This window comes from Drosophila montana, unplaced genomic scaffold (assembly GCF_035044405.1).
Source record: "Drosophila montana isolate Dmon_TW-CO22-7 unplaced genomic scaffold, ASM3504440v1 contig_1761_1, whole genome shotgun sequence".
Lineage (NCBI taxonomy): Eukaryota > Metazoa > Arthropoda > Insecta > Diptera > Drosophilidae > Drosophila > Drosophila montana.
Window position 1 is genome coordinate 1,164,286 of NW_026996690.1, and position 17,012 is coordinate 1,181,297.

At 39.7% G+C, this 17,012-nt stretch overlaps 3 protein-coding genes and 1 long non-coding RNA gene across 5 annotated transcripts; 2 read left to right on the forward strand and 2 right to left on the reverse strand.

Annotated features, from left to right (window-relative positions):
* Positions 1-1,952: 1,952 nt before the first annotated feature.
* On the forward strand, positions 1,953-4,997 carry fabp (fatty acid binding protein). Its single transcript, XM_064700381.1, has 3 exons — positions 1,953-2,107; positions 4,339-4,610; positions 4,699-4,997. The coding sequence occupies exons 1-3, from the start codon at positions 2,035-2,037 to the stop codon at positions 4,747-4,749; spliced, it is 396 nt and encodes a 131-aa protein (XP_064556451.1). The 5' UTR covers positions 1,953-2,034; the 3' UTR covers positions 4,750-4,997.
* On the reverse strand, positions 4,993-6,125 carry LOC135440961 (uncharacterized). Its single transcript, XR_010438370.1, has 2 exons — positions 5,761-6,125; positions 4,993-5,610 (listed from the first exon to the last, which is right to left on the reverse strand). It is a non-coding gene; the product is annotated as an uncharacterized LOC135440961 (long non-coding RNA).
* A 96-nt stretch (positions 6,126-6,221) lies between these two features.
* On the forward strand, positions 6,222-9,774 carry sea (scheggia). 2 transcript variants are annotated; one of them, XM_064700379.1, is made up of 4 exons: positions 6,222-6,356; positions 7,521-7,862; positions 7,923-8,250; positions 9,258-9,774. In XM_064700379.1, the coding sequence occupies exons 2-4, from the start codon at positions 7,534-7,536 to the stop codon at positions 9,558-9,560; spliced, it is 960 nt and encodes a 319-aa protein (XP_064556449.1). In that variant the 5' UTR covers positions 6,222-6,356; positions 7,521-7,533; the 3' UTR covers positions 9,561-9,774. The 2 variants fall into 2 exon arrangements, with proteins under 2 accessions (XP_064556449.1, XP_064556448.1); XM_064700378.1 differs by lacking the exon at positions 6,222-6,356 and having other exon boundaries at positions 7,423-7,862.
* A 125-nt stretch (positions 9,775-9,899) lies between these two features.
* Positions 9,900-11,896, reverse strand: LOC135440959 (8-oxo-dGDP phosphatase NUDT18). Its single transcript, XM_064700380.1, has 3 exons — positions 11,326-11,896; positions 10,960-11,257; positions 9,900-10,897 (listed from the first exon to the last, which is right to left on the reverse strand). The coding sequence occupies exons 2-3, from the start codon at positions 11,207-11,209 to the stop codon at positions 10,107-10,109; spliced, it is 1,041 nt and encodes a 346-aa protein (XP_064556450.1). The 5' UTR covers positions 11,210-11,257; positions 11,326-11,896; the 3' UTR covers positions 9,900-10,106.
* Positions 11,897-17,012: the final 5,116 nt, after the last annotated feature.

Genomic DNA, 17,012 nt, shown 5'->3' on the forward strand with positions numbered 1-17,012 from the left:
GACTACCGTTGTTTTAGTGTAATTAAACGACTGTTTGCTCTTCTTACTCCAACAAGCTTGCGCTCACTGATCTTCGCGCGCGCTCAATGGTTGTGTAGACTCTACACTGTAGAGATTTTAGTTGAACAGCACGAATGCACAAGCTCTCCAAGACTCTCCCCAACTCTTTCTCTTTGACTCTTTAAATGTTGATAATCATGTTTGTTGATTTTGCAGTTTTGTTTAATAACTTTTCGATAAGCATCAATACCGGCCGGCATATTCACTCAAATGATTGACATATGCACATTTAATCAGCCATATACACTTGCATTAACTGCAAATTCAAGCTATTATCAGATAAAAACGAGCAAAGTAAAACAAAACTTACTGCATACTAAAGAACAACGGATGTTCAAACATATGTATATTTAATAAATAAATATATAACTGCAGATTCAACTCAAAATGGACGTAACAAATGCATTCTTACGCTTTGAGTACCCATGGCTAATGATCATTCGTCTCGAACTGCACTGCTTTGTTATCCACACTGGTGTAGAACTGGGCTAACAGTAAAGCAGTTCACTTTCGCGGTTGTTTTAACTTCACAGCTATGGTCACACTGGCATTCAAAGTGAATTGAAAAGGGAAAATATATATATAAACTAGGTGAAAATGAATATAAAACATATACAAAATGAGTCTATATATATGCATATCACAATATCACGATATCACAATATTTACCTTTGTTTTAAAAATAGGAACATAGCTGCGAACATTATCGGTGCTGATAAGAATATATGGGTTACCATGTGCATTAAGATTAAACTTAATAAAAATCACAATTTTGTGTTCATACTGAATTTAAATATTTTCTTGCATATCATGCTATAAACATGTTTATCTTTATGAAACGCAAGATAAGTAAACGGCTTCAGCTGCAGTGGACGAATGCTGAAGACGTTAATTGAATTAATGAGATAAGAAAGCAATGAAATATAAATTGGTAGACACGGCTAGCGTGGCATACAAAGTCTTTGTGGAATTGCATTCGATTGCCTTTAATGTATTTGAATGCTCGATTAGATTATTTGCACAATTTGCCAAATTCGAGCACATACATACAATGACACATTTGAAAGCGTTCTTAGAATAACACGCAAAGTTTTATTGCTGTGGGTGTTCTCGTTGACCCACAATGGGTATTTTGTAGAATAAGTATATACATATATAGTAGATTTTCACAGCAACAGATTCCACTTGAACTTGCAATTCTCACAGCATATGATTCGTGATATACTTATGACAGTTATAGTACGGACGGCGCGTTTGAATCAATTAAAGTGCAAGCAATTGATCAACTCAAGCTGGGTGGGGTTTGACGTGTGTATGTGGCAGATATATATCATATATCTATATATATACATATATATATATACATATATATATATATATATACATATATATATATATATATATCGTAGTGCTTCTTAGTAACGTGCGCCAAAAAGATTCAATCAAAAGAAACTTTACTCGAGCACAAAGATCGCAAAATGTTCATGCATATAGATTATTACTTATTTATAATAAAATGAATATAGATTAAGATATATACATAAATATATATAAATTCTTGTGTATAATGCATATAACGGTCAAAGCTTATAAAGTTATCGATGCTCGTCAGATGTCGATAGTTTATAGTTATAGGCACACCCAAATAAATGAATATGACACATACATCATTTTATTGTCTTTATGCAATATTTATCTGTTTACGGTAAAAGAAAACTTAAATATCCACCTTTATTTGTAGTTTAATTGATGTACTCACATCGATAACGCTTTATGTGTGTTGCCATCACGTATCCCAGCGCAAGCTCACGCTCACGCTCACGCTCTCAACAAACTCAAAGGAAGCTTTCATTCAGAGTTTTCACATCTGGCAATGCCGTGCGCGTGTATAAAAGTGGGCCGCTTGCGCGAGCTTTCAGCAGTGGTGGTCTGATTCTCGTGTAACTCAACCAAGTAAACACATTTCGCAGCAAAATGGCATCTTTCGTTGGCAAGAAATACAAACTGGACAAGTCCGAGAACTTTGATGAGTACATGAAGGAGTTGGGTAAGTGATTAGCTAGGATTTTGTTAACGGTCATGTACTGTAATGTTGCAAATAGTATTACGTATTTAATGGCACGTGTGGCCGAGAAAGTGGAGTGAGTAAGCGAGAGCGTGAGAAAGAAGCCCAAAACACGGCAGAAAAAAGCCGCTAGCCGGCCGGCCGGCAAAAAAAAAAAAAATTTCGCCCTGTGCAGATGTGCAAGAGAAAGAAGATGGGGAGAATCAATGAGAACGAAAAACGTGGTTGCAAAAAACATGTTCTTTTTTCGACAGTTTTATGCGCAGCTCCACTTTTTGGCAGAGTTACTTTTAGAGTACCCGACGAATCGGGTGCAAAGCTCTACAAAAAAGTCATAAAATGCTTATCGGGCGGGAGGTAATGTGGCAATAAACTTAAAAACTAATTAAAATTAAGTGTGTACTTTACTCAATGAAGGTTTTCTATTAGTTGCGACCACCTGAATTGTTAATTACTAAATTATACTTTACTATTCCATGGATGCACGTCTGTGCATTTTTTCGTATATTGTATTTATACTCTGTTCTGTAAAAAAAGAGTATATTTCCCACAAGCAGGGGAATTGCAAATTCCCATCACTAAAGAGAAAATAGAAAAGATAACTTACAGGTTAAATTGAAAGATGAAGGTATAGATATTTTTAAAAAATCGTTAAAATCCCATTTTTCCCATATATCACCTTTCAAAAGTCATTGCCTTGGAGTTAGAAATGGTCTTAAAATTAATAAACCATTTGTTCATTAGTATTATATTTTTAAAGCTTTTTTTTTTTGCACCGTGCATATATTAATTATCAGTCATACTTAATTTATAAAAGAAACGTGCGCCTAGTCATCCAGTAATTTGTTTAGACACCCGCCGAACTTTGTTCTGTTTAGTCTAGTCTGAGTCCAAGTTGGCGGAGAAATTGGTAATTCGATTCGATACGCATTATGTGGCTCGGTTATTTTGTTATTTTCTGCGGTCTTTTGTGGTTTGTGGAAAACTCAAATCACAAACGAGATCTCGTTTTTCAACGTCCAACGACACTTTGAAGAGGTTTGAATTACCGGATTTTTAATGAAAATAACTCTCGAAAATGGTTGTTGAGAAACGTCAATAATACTTGTATTTATCTGATTGGACAGTGTACCCAAAGTATATAGTACAAATGATAAACATTATAGCTACATATGTACATATACATATATGCAGCTCAAATAATAATGATAATTTAGTTTTGAGATTATGAATTTTATTTTTTTTTTTTTTTGCACTTTGCACCTTATCAATATGTTACTGTATGGCAACAATTAGTGCAATTTTTTTTTGTTTGCGAACTGTTTTCTAATCTATTCCAGTCCAAAGAAGCGATATACAAAAGTTCTACATTGATTATGCACAGCTGTAAAAGTTCCCAAAAATTATCTATAGATAGGCGGTGGGAACTTATCGAGCCATAAAACACTTGAGACCAAAAGGTTGTCCACTTCTAAAATTGAACAAATACATAATTGAGCATAATTGATTTGTCTGTGCTGATGGATGGTCAACAGGGGGCACAGTTCTCTCTCTCTCTCTCTCTCGCTCTCCCCTCTCTTTAGAGTTTTCATATATATGTATGTATATGTGTGTGTGTGTGTGTATGCCTTTTATATACATGTATATCAATATCATGTATACTATATGCGCTTGTGCATTGCGATAAGGTCGCTTGCATTTTACTTTGCTCGTACAGTTTTGCTATATTTAGGCTGGCCAATTGATAAGTACCGGAGGCTGTGCGTCCGTCTGCCCCGGTATATTCCCTGGGCCCGTATTGTTAACCTTGAGCATGACACTCGGTCTGGTCTGGCCCGGGTTATTTGCTGGCAACTTCATAATTCAGCTTGATTATTTCAATTAAATACAATATGATTTGCATTGTGTGTGGGTCTTCAACTTTGACTGGGTAATTCAATTAGTAATTGCCCGAATCTTCAGGCTCTTTGAGTGCATATATGTACAGATTCATATTATTATAGGACATAGTTAAGCTTTTTGAACTGACGCTGACTACAAAACTATACTATACATCCGAACCAAGAATCCCTAGATTCGAACCTGCAACTTTTTTATGCACTAATCTATATTATGTATAGTTAGTATATCCAGATATTTGAAACTAGCCTAAGCGTATAAGTTTTTCATTCAATATATATGTATACTGATTCTGCAATTTCCCAATTTTGTAGGCGTTGGCATGGTTCTGCGCAAAATGGGCAACACCGTCAGCCCCACAGTGGAGGTTACCTTGGAGGGTGACACCTACACACTGACCACCACGTCGACATTCAAGACCTCTGCCATTAGCTTTAAACTGGGCGAGGAGTTCGACGAGGAGACTCTGGATGGTCGCAAGGTCAAGAGTGTCATCACCCTCGATGGCAACAAGCTGACACAGGAGCAGAAGGGCGACAAGCCCTCGACCATTGTGCGCGAGTTTACCGACAGTGAGCTGATTACCGTAAGTTCAGCCAGACTCTAACTGTACTTCCGATCCTAACTCTCTCTCTCTCTCTCTCTCTCTTTCGATCTCTCTCTCTCTCTTACAGACCCTCACCATTGGCAGCGTGAAGAGCGTGCGTGTCTACAAGGCAGTCTAAGCATCTATTTCGGCTGCAAAACATGACTGAATTATCAACTGTCTAAACTAAATTTGCATTACGAACTAATTCCCAGCTTAGTAACATATTGTTATTGATTAACATAAAAACCAAACAAAAATATGAAAAGAACTGCACTTTAATTCTAATGTTTATTTATAAACACATGCATATATGCAATATATGTATGTAAATGACATGTGAAAAATTTCAAAATGCATTTGAATAAAATTAATATTTCGCTTTAAGTTTCAAGTTTTTTAAATGGATCTTGTAAATGGTCAACATCAGGATTTATAGTTAATATACATAGAGCTATTTCATTTGAGTAGGATTTTTACACGCTTAAAGTCGCATAATATACATATGTCTTCCTAATTATACTGCACTACTGCTAAACTTAGATCTGATTTATATGGTAATGGAATCGAACCTGGGGTACTTGGGTGGGCCCTTACCGCACGTGCTTTATGCCGATATTCAAATTGTATTCGATAATATAATGTTGCCTTTTGTTCAGGGTCGAAGTATTGTATGTCGGCGGCTTTGCTTGATATTATATCAGGTTTACGTGGGAACAAATTCAATTCGTTTATGTGATTTTTAGCATATTGCAGGAATCTCGAGTTATTCGCTGACATATGCAACACATTTTTGCCCATAGCACATGGTTATGCGGCTCCCACGCATTTCCTGGCGACACTGTAACGGTTGATGTCAGCACTTGAACAGCTATGTTTGTGTGGGTGAATCATGCGCAGTCCAGTTATGGGGGCAACAGTGACTAACCTTACGGCATTTGGTTGCGTTAACAGTTACAGTTTGCCGGTTCCAGTATAGAGTATAGTATTATCCAAATGTCTGCTGATTAAATAAAAAGTATAGTAAATGATAAAAAACACTCATACATTATGTGCTATTAAATGATAACATTTATATCGATTCGTTGGCGAACGATAAATAACGGTGCATGACTTGAGTTAATCAACAACAAAAGCATATCACACGTACATGTGCCTGTGTGTGCGTGCTTGCATTGTGTAATCGCTGCAAAGCTAAAACGAAAAAACTGTTGTCTACTTTGCGGCTGTTTACTGCGCGCTTATTTAAACACTTGAAAAAGTCATTTCTGTCCACGCTCCGCTTGACTAGTGCAAGGGCGAGCTTTTCCAGTTGAAAAAGCTCCGGTAAGTTTGGCCAAACGGGTTTGCTCATTAAGAGGCGCACATCTTTTTTTCTGCCGCGTCGACATAAACGAAAAAAAATCCAGTATCACGCCATTGCCGTTACTTTAGCTCTCCGCCGTCGCGTCGGCACGCTCTCCCTCTCCCACTTGCTCGCGCTCTCGGTTTGCCGCTTGATCGCCAGTGAGCAGCAGCAGTTGGTTGGTGTCTGCTTGTTTACAAATGTGCTGCCTATTTGAATTTTTGTAGCTTTCTCTTGTGATTGGAAAATGGAATTTGTTGTTTCCATAGCATGAAGGCAGTTGAGTCGCTGCCCTAGCCGCGAACGCGTCGCCGTCGCATTCCAATCAGCTCATACAGAAACAACCAAAGAGTTCCAGTGCCAAGGCGGTTCAAATATTGCATTTATACAATTATAATTAAGTGAGTTGAATTGCAGCCACAGGCTTAGAATTACAGTGCACCAGTTTCCAATCAGAAATGCCGATCAAATAGCGGCCGCAGCTCTCCAACTCGAAGCTTACTGGAATTGGTGTGTGAGTGTGTGTGTGCGTGCGCTCATTTCCAACGAAAAGTTATCATAAAACTTTGTTTATCTTTATCGGCAATGTTTGAGTTTGTTTAATTGTTATAAATATTGAGCGAAATTCCTGAACAAACATGCAAAATAATTGCTATAGATTCCATAATTTATTATGTGACTGCAAAAATTATATAACAATAAATAAACTTGTCAAGTGCAAAAAGCTCAAAAAGAGAATTCTTCTAGCATTCCCTTTTCCCTTTTCCACCCGTTTCATTTCAAAACACTGTCATACGATCTTAAGTAATCGCAATCAGTTGCAGATGTTTCAAAAGCATTTGACAAACTCGTATAGACACATTTCTATCCATTATGTATTTGCTCCGACGACTTACACAACATAGTTTTCGATTTTGAACTTTGATTTCAAGGTGAAAAACGTCGCGATAAAATCATGAATTGTCACGGAACAAGCAGACGTTATAGATTAGCTATTAACCTAACCTAAACAAAGTACTTGGGAAAATTTGAATATGTGAGAAAGGGGTATATTGGTTCCGTGCAATACCTACTCGATGAAATTTTTTTATTTAATTAGATACGTTTTTTTTTTTAGAATTTACGTGAGTGTGGGTAATTGACGAATATAAATATAAAGCTGATACACTTTATGAGCTGGTCAGTTATTTTTACAGGTGCTTTGGATGCCGATGATATATTCGAATAATCAGTGCATGTTCTATGCATCCAATGATAATGTTACCTCCAGAACTTGTTCCCGAACGTATTTCTAGCTACACATTTGCCCCTTCCACACACACCGTTTCCCCCTACACACCTCCAGCACGAACGGAACTTGCCTACTTTGACAAGATACTCCCACTGAAAGGGATTTTATATTCAATTTATTCAATTTGCCCCGTGCCCTTTAAAATTTTTTGTAGATGAATTTTTGAATTAGTTTTTTTTTTATACAAGCAAATAACACCTATGACCACGGCAAAAACCATGTATTACAATAGCTTAATCGCGTTCTTATTCTCCGAATTTCATGGTTTTGCTAGGTCAGAGCTTGAAATGGATCGCACGAGACTGTCGACGTTCATGAGCCCCTTCCAGGTGCGCCCCTGGATGATCAACAGTGGTGCCGCCGCGGCGCCCAGTGGTGGCTCCAAGGGATTGAAGGGTATTATTGCCGGCGGCATAACCGGCGGCATTGAAATCTGCATAACCTACCCCACCGAATACGTGAAGACGCAACTGCAGCTGGACGAGAAGGGCGTCAATAAGCGCTACAATGGCATTGCGGATTGCGTGAAGAAGACGATCCAGCAGCGCGGCTTTTTCGGACTCTACCGAGGCCTCAGCGTGCTCATCTACGGCAGCATACCCAAGTCGGCAACCAGGTGAGTTTCCACTCGAGTTCGTAGCTGATGCCACGCTAAACAGTTTATGTTTTTTGTCAGATTTGGTGCCTTTGAATTCCTGCGCTCCAACTTCGTTGACTCCCAGGGCCAGCTGAGCGCCTCAGGCAAGCTGCTCTGCGGCCTGGGGGCTGGTGTGTGTGAGGCCATCGTTGCGGTCACGCCCATGGAAACCATTAAGGTCAAGTTCATCAACGATCAGCGCAGTGCCAATCCAAAGTTCAAAGGCTTCGCCCATGGCGTCCGTGAAATTGTCAGATCGGAGGGCATCGGCGGCATCTACAAGGGTCTCGCGCCTACCATCATGAAGCAGGGCTCCAATCAGGCCATCCGCTTCTTTGTCATGGAGTCGTTGAAGGATCTGTACAAGGTAACTTAATATTTGAGATTTGCTTTTAAATCGTTGCTGACAGAAAGATTGATTTTGTACACATTTGTATCATTTTGACCTCTAAAATTCCAAAACTAGTTTCACACCTTTCTAAAATTTCTAATTAACAGGACTACAATTTTGAATATTTTTTTAACTCTGTTTGCATTTCAATATTAACGAGAAAGATGCTATCTTCGGCAGGCCGAAGATTTAATACCCTTGCAGACCAAACCTTTACATAATGTCCATAGTGGTTTGCCCGTATCTAAGAAGCACAGGGAAAATAGTTAATGCCGAGTATGGTTAATATATCTTGAGAAACAAAAAAGTTTTCCATGCAAGAACCTACTTTTCGACCGATCGTTCCTATGGCAGCTATATGATATAGTGTTCCGATGTAAATAAGATTTTTCATAAATGTAGGGAACATAGTGTCAATGGCAAGTTTGGTCAAGATATCTTGAAAAACAAAAAAGTTTTCCATACAACAAATTAATTTTTGACCGATCGTTCCTATGGCAGCTTTATAATATAGTAGTCCGATGTTGACAGGATTTTGCAAATATATGAGGAGCATAGTAAAAGCAATAAATGCCGAGGATGGCCAAAATATCTTAATAAACAAAAAAGTTTTTAATACAAGAAACTACTTTTCGACCGATCGTTCCTATGACAGCTATATGATATAGTGTTCCGATCCAACTGGTTCCGACATATGTACTGCGTGCAACGGAAAGAAGCACTTCAGACAGAGGGACATGGCTATATCGTAAATTTGAGTCAATTTGTGGGTTTGTATAATAGCGTAAAACGCAATATTGAACTCATTTTCTAGCTCTAGCTTTATTACAAGTTTTGACTTATAGGGTTTTCTAATTCTTAACTTCATCCCAGATTTAAAACTTTCAATACTTTTTTTTTTAACATTTCAACCTGGTTTGATCTCTAAATTTGCAATTGAAAGATTTATATTATATACCCACCTTTAATTCTTTTCTTTGCAGGGCGGTGATCAGAAGAAGCCGGTGCCCAAGTTGTTGGTGGGTTTGTTTGGTGCCATTGCGGGAGCTGCCTCCGTGTTTGGCAACACACCCTTGGATGTGGTTAAGACCCGTATGCAGGGCCTCGAGGCAGCCAAGTACAAGAGTACGGTGGACTGTGCAATGCAAATATTAAAGAACGAGGGCGTGTCGGCATTCTACAAGGGCACGGTGCCGCGTCTGGGACGCGTGTGTTTGGATGTGGCGATTACGTTCATGATCTACGACTCCTTTATGGAGATATTCAACAATATCTGGAAGGGCTAAATGTATGGTTAAGTGTTAGTAAACGTTGTGCATGCTAAATTGACCTAGTCAACTATAACAATACTGGAGACACACACATACACGGACACCCACACCCACACCCAATCCAGGAAGAATGTTGATTCTGCATGAACATATGTGAATTGCGTGTGCAGATCAACAGATCACTTCGCAACGAACTGTAAATAGCCAATAAAATTCATTGTACAACTTTCTTAGTTGTTTTTGTTTTTCAATTATTCTTTGCAGAAACTATGCCCCGGCTCGAAACTTTACGATTTAGGGATAAATAAAACACTTACTACTTAAGAGCTAAGATTAAAGAAAATACAAATCAACTCAAATAGCTCAAGTAAAATGTTTCACATTTAATTTAAAAGGTAGGAGTCCAAGTCAAAAACAGACTCGACTGTCTCATGAGTTGATACGCAACATTTGTATGATTAAGTGGCAATTGGTATTATCTAATTATAGGTTATATATATAAATGTATATGAGCTTGCACCATTGGTTAGAGAGATTAGGCTAGAACTAGTCGATAAGCAGCTATCGCACCACGTTCAGGGGTATGGACGCATGTTTGCTGCTGAGTATGCGCGCCAGCGTCTCGTCCAGCGGCGGGCTGAGCTCCTGCCAAATGCATTTGCCAATTAGCGAAATTTCCTCGAGCGGCGGCCTAAAGGCCACCAGCAGATTCAGGCAGATGCCATCGGTGCATTCATCACTGCTTGTTGCATGCTCCACGCTGAGCAGGCCGTGTGGCCGATGCTGCGGCAGCTCGGCGCCAAATATCTCAATCATGAATTTACGCAATGTCGAGTGAAGGCTGCGATTCGGATGCAGTTCGACGGTCGGAAAATGATGCGTATTCTTCTCGCTGATGAGTATGTTCATCGAGTTGCTGGCACGTTTGCGTGCCACGGCAAGCACACGCATATAGTTGCGCTTGTGCGGATGACGCGTGGGCAGCACGTCGCCATGCCACTGCGGCTGGTGTGCCACATTCACCTGCTGCTGCGCCTGCTTCTGGTGCTGATGATAGGCGCGTCCGATTTCAATGATGCTCAGTATGTCGTTGGCACGCAGCGGCACCTCTTTGGGATTGCGCAGCCACAGAGCTTGAATTGACTCGGAGTCCGCATCGGCGGGCGTTTTAAGCCGTCCGCCCGTAATGCGACCCGTGAGCACAAAGCGAAACCAGGAGCCACCGGCCGATTCCACGGCCAGCAACGTGGTCATTTCCGCATTTAGGCCAGTCTCCTCGAACAGCTCACGTGCCGCTGCCTCTGTGATGGACTCGCCCTTTTCCATGCGACCCGCGGGCAGATACCATTTGCCTGATGAAAATGAAAAAAAAATCATATTTCATAAACGTTGCCAAATCGCTTGGTTGACTCACCTGCACAGCTGGGCTTGGCCTCCTCGATCATGAGTAGCTCGTCGTGCTCATTGAACAGCACACAGGCCACAATATAGTTGATCGTCTGCCCGACCTGGGGCACAAAGTCGGCCGTCGCCGATGGCTGCACGCCTTGCGCCTCGGCCGTGGCATTCTGCTCTTTCAGCGAGAAATCACATAGTTCTGTTGTTATATCGCCCAGATCTTTGGCGTTCAATATGCTGCGCACTTTCTCCTCAATTGAAGACATCCTGTTTTATATATATATATATATAGGATATATATGGTTATATGTGGCCTAATGTGAAAGCGGAATTAGAACAATTTTCTTCTTTAATTTTTTTTTGGGTGAAATGACAAACTTACGTTTAGCACAAAATTCCGTGGCGTAATGACTCAATTGGAGAAACATGCTCGGCCTGGGTTATGCATATAGCAAAAATTTATGCAAATTATGAATTCTTAAAGCGCGAGAGTATCGAGAAACGCACTCAAGAGTGGGCAAGATGTGACTGGCCAATAAAGACGGTTAAAAACAGCAATCAGCGTGCTTGATTGCTGTTGTTGTTGTTGCTGTTGTGGCACACAGGTGCTTAGTAGTCTGCTAACAACACATCGCACAAACGCGACAACGTATTTGGCCTGTATTTTTCTATTGATATCGAATAGATGTCAAAAACAACAACAAGAACAGCAACAACAAAAAGCCGCAAGACTGGTTTTACACCATTGAGAGAAAGTGCATTGGAATGTTTGTGTCGCGGCTGCTCGCTCTGTTTTTCCTGCTGCTGCACATCAGTTAGAACATGTAGTCGCTGCACAGCTGGCCGCCAATTATTTCGCACATAAACTGAGCACAAACACACACAATTAATTGCCTTGTTTGTTTAATTACAAATTTGTGGTATTTGTGTTATGGCAGTATTCGATAATCTGGCAACACTCTTCATTTGTTTACAATTGGGAGGAAGTGTGACCGTTTCCGTGTTTTGCTAAAAATACCTCAAAAATATACCAAAAATTGGTATTGACTGAAAACAGCTGTTTGGCATTTGGCTCAGCGCTTTAAAGGGTGCCTCAAGTTAATTAAATCGTTATTTTTTTAAAAGTAACATTTTTTTTTTATAAATTTGCTGGCGTATGCTAACTGCTGCACCCGAATAACACACGCACACCTACACACATATGCTCTGACAATAACAATCATTCAATTTCTATTGAAAATTAGCTAACCAAACAGCAAAAGGGCGGCACACTTGATAGATTAATGCAATTTTGGTAGATAAATGTGTTGTTGTATTTAACATTACGCACTTATTGTGTAGGCAAGCGACCGGAAAGTGCGCCACTGATTGCTGGCAATAAAATTTGAATGCGGAAATTCCATTGTTTACCCAAATCGATCATCATTAAAAGCGTTTGCCATTCGCAAGTGCGAATTGCTCGATTCCGTGGCGTATACTTAACATAGTCATTGTGCTGTGGGTGGTCCCAAAAGCACAGGCGGCCTCATTGTAGGTGATTCAATTTTTTTCTTTCGGGATGAATGCTCGATACGTTATTAGCAGGCTGGCTGTTGTGTGTGGGTTGGTGAGAGTGTGTGGGTGTGAGTGTCTCTTTTTCAAGAAGCCGCAGCTTGTTTATGTATGAAACATATACATATGTTTATTTATGTATGTATATGTGAGCTATATAAGACTTTGTCATTACATTGTTAATTTGTTTTAGTTGTTTTTTAATTTCCTTAGAGACTCGCAAAACTCATAGACGAGTGCCTGTGCACATGTGTGTATGTGTGAGTTTGAGTGTGTGCCCTAATGTACTGAGTGTGTGTGGTAATAAGAGCCAAAGTAAAATGCTGATAAAGTGGTGAATGCTGTGTGTGTTTGGAATGCGTTGCGAATGTTCGGCGCGATGCGATGACAAGCAGAAGCGAACACAAAACGTTCATTTCCCACAAGCGCCATTATTCGTTAAAACCCGTAAATTTTGCTCGAAGCAAACACACGCTCACCCACACACACACGCACGCTTCTGGCAACAACAACAACAACAACTAGCAGGCAAGAAGCTGCTGCTAAACACGAATATAATGTTTAAAATGTTTATTATGTGTGTGCAAGTGACGCGCGCTGCCAGTGAGACCAGTCGCGACCAGACAAGCACTCGCATATGCTTGGCCATATAACTGTATTACATGCCAGCATATATGTGTGTGTGTGTGTGTGTGTGTGTGTGTGTGTATGCGTGTGTGTTGATTTTGCTTTTTGCCGGCAGCGACATTGACGCCGGATGTGAAACAAGTAGCCCAAATAAACCGCAATAAGCTTTTGTCACGATTAACAAGGCTTACGCAAATTGCGTGAGGGTGCGAGCGAGTGCGAGCGAGAGCGAATGAGTGCGAATGAGTGTGAGTGAGTGTGAGTGAATGTGAGTGAGTAAATGCGTGTGTGGCTGAGCATAATTACATGCACATCGTTAGACGTCTCTCTGTGTTAGTGGTTCTGCGTGTGTGTGTGTGAGCGTGTGCCTGCGTGTGTCTTAGCCATATTTTAGATTAATGATGGCGTCGACTCGTATTAGGCAAATGAAGAAATCGACAGCGACGGGCTTTTGTGGTGCTGTGTGGTGGGGTGGTGCGGTCCTTCTGGCCTGCCGCTTCTCTCAGCATATCCGCTAACAAATTTGCCACAACAATAAGTGCATATCATTATGCTGATTTAAGTGGCGGCACGGCACGTAGCAGGCGCCACACATATCTATAGCAAGTTATTACGCGCACACCTGACCCGCGCCCACACACACACACACACACACACACACACACACTCACACACAACAACAACAATAACACACTTTGTATATATTATACTTGGGTAGCTATGAGTATGCATGCAAGTGGGTACATAAATCTTTGTTTAAAGACACATGCACAATGTAAGTTAAATTGGCAATAACGTGCTTTTCTTTTATACGCCAGCTACAGACACACAAACCCGCGCGCACACACACACACACACACACACACACGCACACAAATAGACATGCATATATAACGGCATAACGGTAACGGAACCTTGTTTGCAAGGAAGTAACAACCTGTTTTCACCCCATGTAGTGGGTTTCGCTTTTATGTGCGCCTTGCCTCGCCTCGACTTTCCTTCGCCGCCATCGCGCCTCCCTCTCGCCGCCACGCCCTGATCCGCAGCGCCTTGGCTAGGAGCTGTAACGTTGCCTGGCAAGGGGGGTTTATTTTTTGGTGGAGCCTGTTTTGGGCACGTTTGCGGGGCGTTGCTGTTACTCCTGTTATGCTTTAATTATGCCCTTGTCAAAAGGTGGGTACGGTGCCCGGTTGCCCAGAACTTCGCTGCTTTTGTTATGCACACACATATATACATATATATATATATATATATATATACACACAGGATATATGCACACACATATAACATAGTTATGTATGCTATTCATGTCGACGTCCAGTCGAGTTTGTCCACAGAAAACTCAAACATACCCAAGTTTGTTATAATAAAATGAAACCAACTAAAATAAAAAATTAAATAGAAAGAATAAATAAAAAATAACAGAAACACATTTGTACAAACATACATCAAAATTTTCAAGTACTAATTGGTAGTTTGAGCTACAAACATTTTGCCATTTTTTTGAGGCAGTCAACCAACACTTTTTTCCCATAGAAAACCAAGCGAATTTCTAAAGAGCTATTTCACGGATGACTGCTGTATGAAAAAGAAAAAAGTTTACAAAAGGAATATTTTCAAATATGAAGAAGAGTTAAGTGAATTTATTTTCATTGTATTTTTTATTGTCTAATAGCATTTTATCATGCTTTAAATTAGTTGCAATGTGGAACAAAGATGCTCTAGACATGCAAAAGGTTTAGCAATTGTTTCCCAAAACCAATTTCTACATTGCCTTTCGTTACAAAAAGGTACTTTCAGGAACTCATCTTCTTTCTATTGTGTAGCATCATTTTATGGGATACTCAGGCTAAATAAATGATAATCAATATATTCTCTCATTTAAGTGCTAATATTTATGGGGTATTCTGTGCTAAGATATTGAATACTTTCTCAAAATTAAAACACCTTCAAACCTTTTTTTTTGGCTTAGGTTAGACAAGGGTCGCGGTTCAAGTAAATAAAATCTGGCTGATAAACACATTGTCGCGCCGACCAAATTTTAACCAAATATTGGTTAAACAGTCCCCAACTGCAAAATCTCTTTGTGACAACTTAAATGTGTTTATAAATATATTTCGGGCCCCCTTTCGCTGCGGTTTGTATTTGGTTTGGCTCTTGGGTAACGCCTTTAGGGCTTATTGCGATGCTACAGATTTGTTTGCATTTCATTCATGAGAAGCACTCAGCGCATCCAACGAGCGGATTCCGAAGCGTAAGCGCATTCCGATGTGCGATTATGATCGGAATTGTGTGGGCCAATTGCTGCAGATGATATGTGTGGCTGTATATGGAATACCTATATTTATATATATATGTATTTATATGTATATACGGTGGAAGGTCTGCAGACACGCACTTGGATCTGCTAGGCAGCTGTCCGCTTAATGAATAGAGATAATAGAAAAAAAAGTAAGGCTTTAAAAATTTTAAGTACATTTTGTTTATAGACATTCATAAATTCTTGCCGACTCTTAAGCTCTTCGTTCAATTGATAAGAACTTGTTTTAAAAACAAAATACTTAAAAAAAAATATAAGAAGAAGATACTTAAAATTCGCTCAACAAAATTGTTTTTCATTGCGTTCTGTATTTGAGTATTGTTTGGAATTAATTTGGGATAAAAAAAAGTTATTTAAGAATAAAAACTTTAATTCCAGCTTAAGAATATTATCCATTTTTAAAAAGTTTGTTCTTGATTTGGGTACCACATAGTTAAAATTTTTCTCTAAGTGTAATTTATAGAAAAATATTATAGAATGAATGGCAACTATTTGACTTTATTTCAATGAAACATTCACATTTTGAACTGTTTATAAATGTCATGCACATATTTAAAGTCCAAATGTTTGTGCATTTATTTTCTTTGCAAACATTTTATTTTTTCAGCAAAAGATTTTTATAAAGAAAACAAGAGTTTTTGGACGAAAAGTAGCAACAAAATTTGGCCTGAGCCAATTGATTGTCTGAAGGAGTTGTAAGCTGTGAGAAGCTGTTCGTTCGTTTGCAATGACTTCACTGTACTTACGCTTAAAACGGACAATGACTGTGTATAAATTTCTTGCAGTTATTTGTAGTCTAGATGTATTTGTAAAGAAAATAAAAGTTGTTAAGCAAAAGTTAGCAACAAAATTGGGCCGAAGCAAATTGATTGTCTCAAAGAGTTGAGCGCTGCGCTGAGCAGTTCGTTCTTAAAGGCTTCAGTGTACTTGCACTCAATACTGGCAATGGCATGTTGATACGCAACGGCTGGTCTTTGCCGGGGCAAAACATAATCTTATCGCACAAAGCGTGCGCTTATCTCATTAAATGTCAGGAGACGCCATTGAATCATTTTACAAATGGCTGACTACATGTCGCATATGAATGCTGGGCGGTGGGGCATGGCCGTCTGGGCGAGCACTTGAGCTACACACACACAGACACACATATATACACTAACACACGCAGAGCGCAATTGCTGACAAATGAGATAATTTACACGCTGAAATGAAGCCCATAAAGGCTCATTTAAAATTCAGCGGCGTCTGGGGCATAATTTTTTTCCTGCTTTTTCCGCTGCTTCCTCTACATCTTTTCTATATATTTGTATGTGCGTGTGTGTGTGTGTGTGTGTGTGTGTGTGCTTGTATATACATATATTTTGTTCCTTTTCTATGTTGTTTCGCTCCTGCATTCAGCTCTAGCATTTTACTTTGCTTTTTGTGCTTAATGGTTTTGTGCCATGACATACGTGGCTGGATATTAAAATGGGTGCCCCTCCTCCTCCCCAGAGGTAGGAGAAGAGCCGGAGCAGAACCAGAAGCAGCGCTATAACCAGTGCCATAGCCGTTGCTTTGGCCGTGGCAAATGG

Excerpts from the sequence above, each read along its gene's own strand:
- fabp (XM_064700381.1), top strand. The coding sequence starts at position 2,035 with ATGGCATCTTTCGTTGGCAAGAAATACAAACTGGACAAGTCCGAGAAC. Across the intron at positions 2,108-4,338 it reads TGAGTACATGAAGGAGTTGG|GCGTTGGCATGGTTCTGCGC; the intron begins GTAAGTGATTAG and ends CCAATTTTGTAG. Across the intron at positions 4,611-4,698 it reads CCGACAGTGAGCTGATTACC|ACCCTCACCATTGGCAGCGT; the intron begins GTAAGTTCAGCC and ends TCTCTCTTACAG.
- sea (XM_064700378.1), top strand. The coding sequence starts at position 7,447 with ATGACCACGGCAAAAACCATGTATTACAATAGCTTAATCGCGTTCTTA. Across the intron at positions 7,863-7,922 it reads ATACCCAAGTCGGCAACCAG|ATTTGGTGCCTTTGAATTCC; the intron begins GTGAGTTTCCAC and ends GTTTTTTGTCAG. Across the intron at positions 8,251-9,257 it reads CGTTGAAGGATCTGTACAAG|GGCGGTGATCAGAAGAAGCC; the intron begins GTAACTTAATAT and ends TTTTCTTTGCAG.
- LOC135440959 (XM_064700380.1), bottom strand. The coding sequence starts at position 11,209 with ATGTCTTCAATTGAGGAGAAAGTGCGCAGCATATTGAACGCCAAAGAT. Across the intron at positions 10,898-10,959 it reads GGCCAAGCCCAGCTGTGCAG|GCAAATGGTATCTGCCCGCG; the intron begins GTGAGTCAACCA and ends CATTTTCATCAG.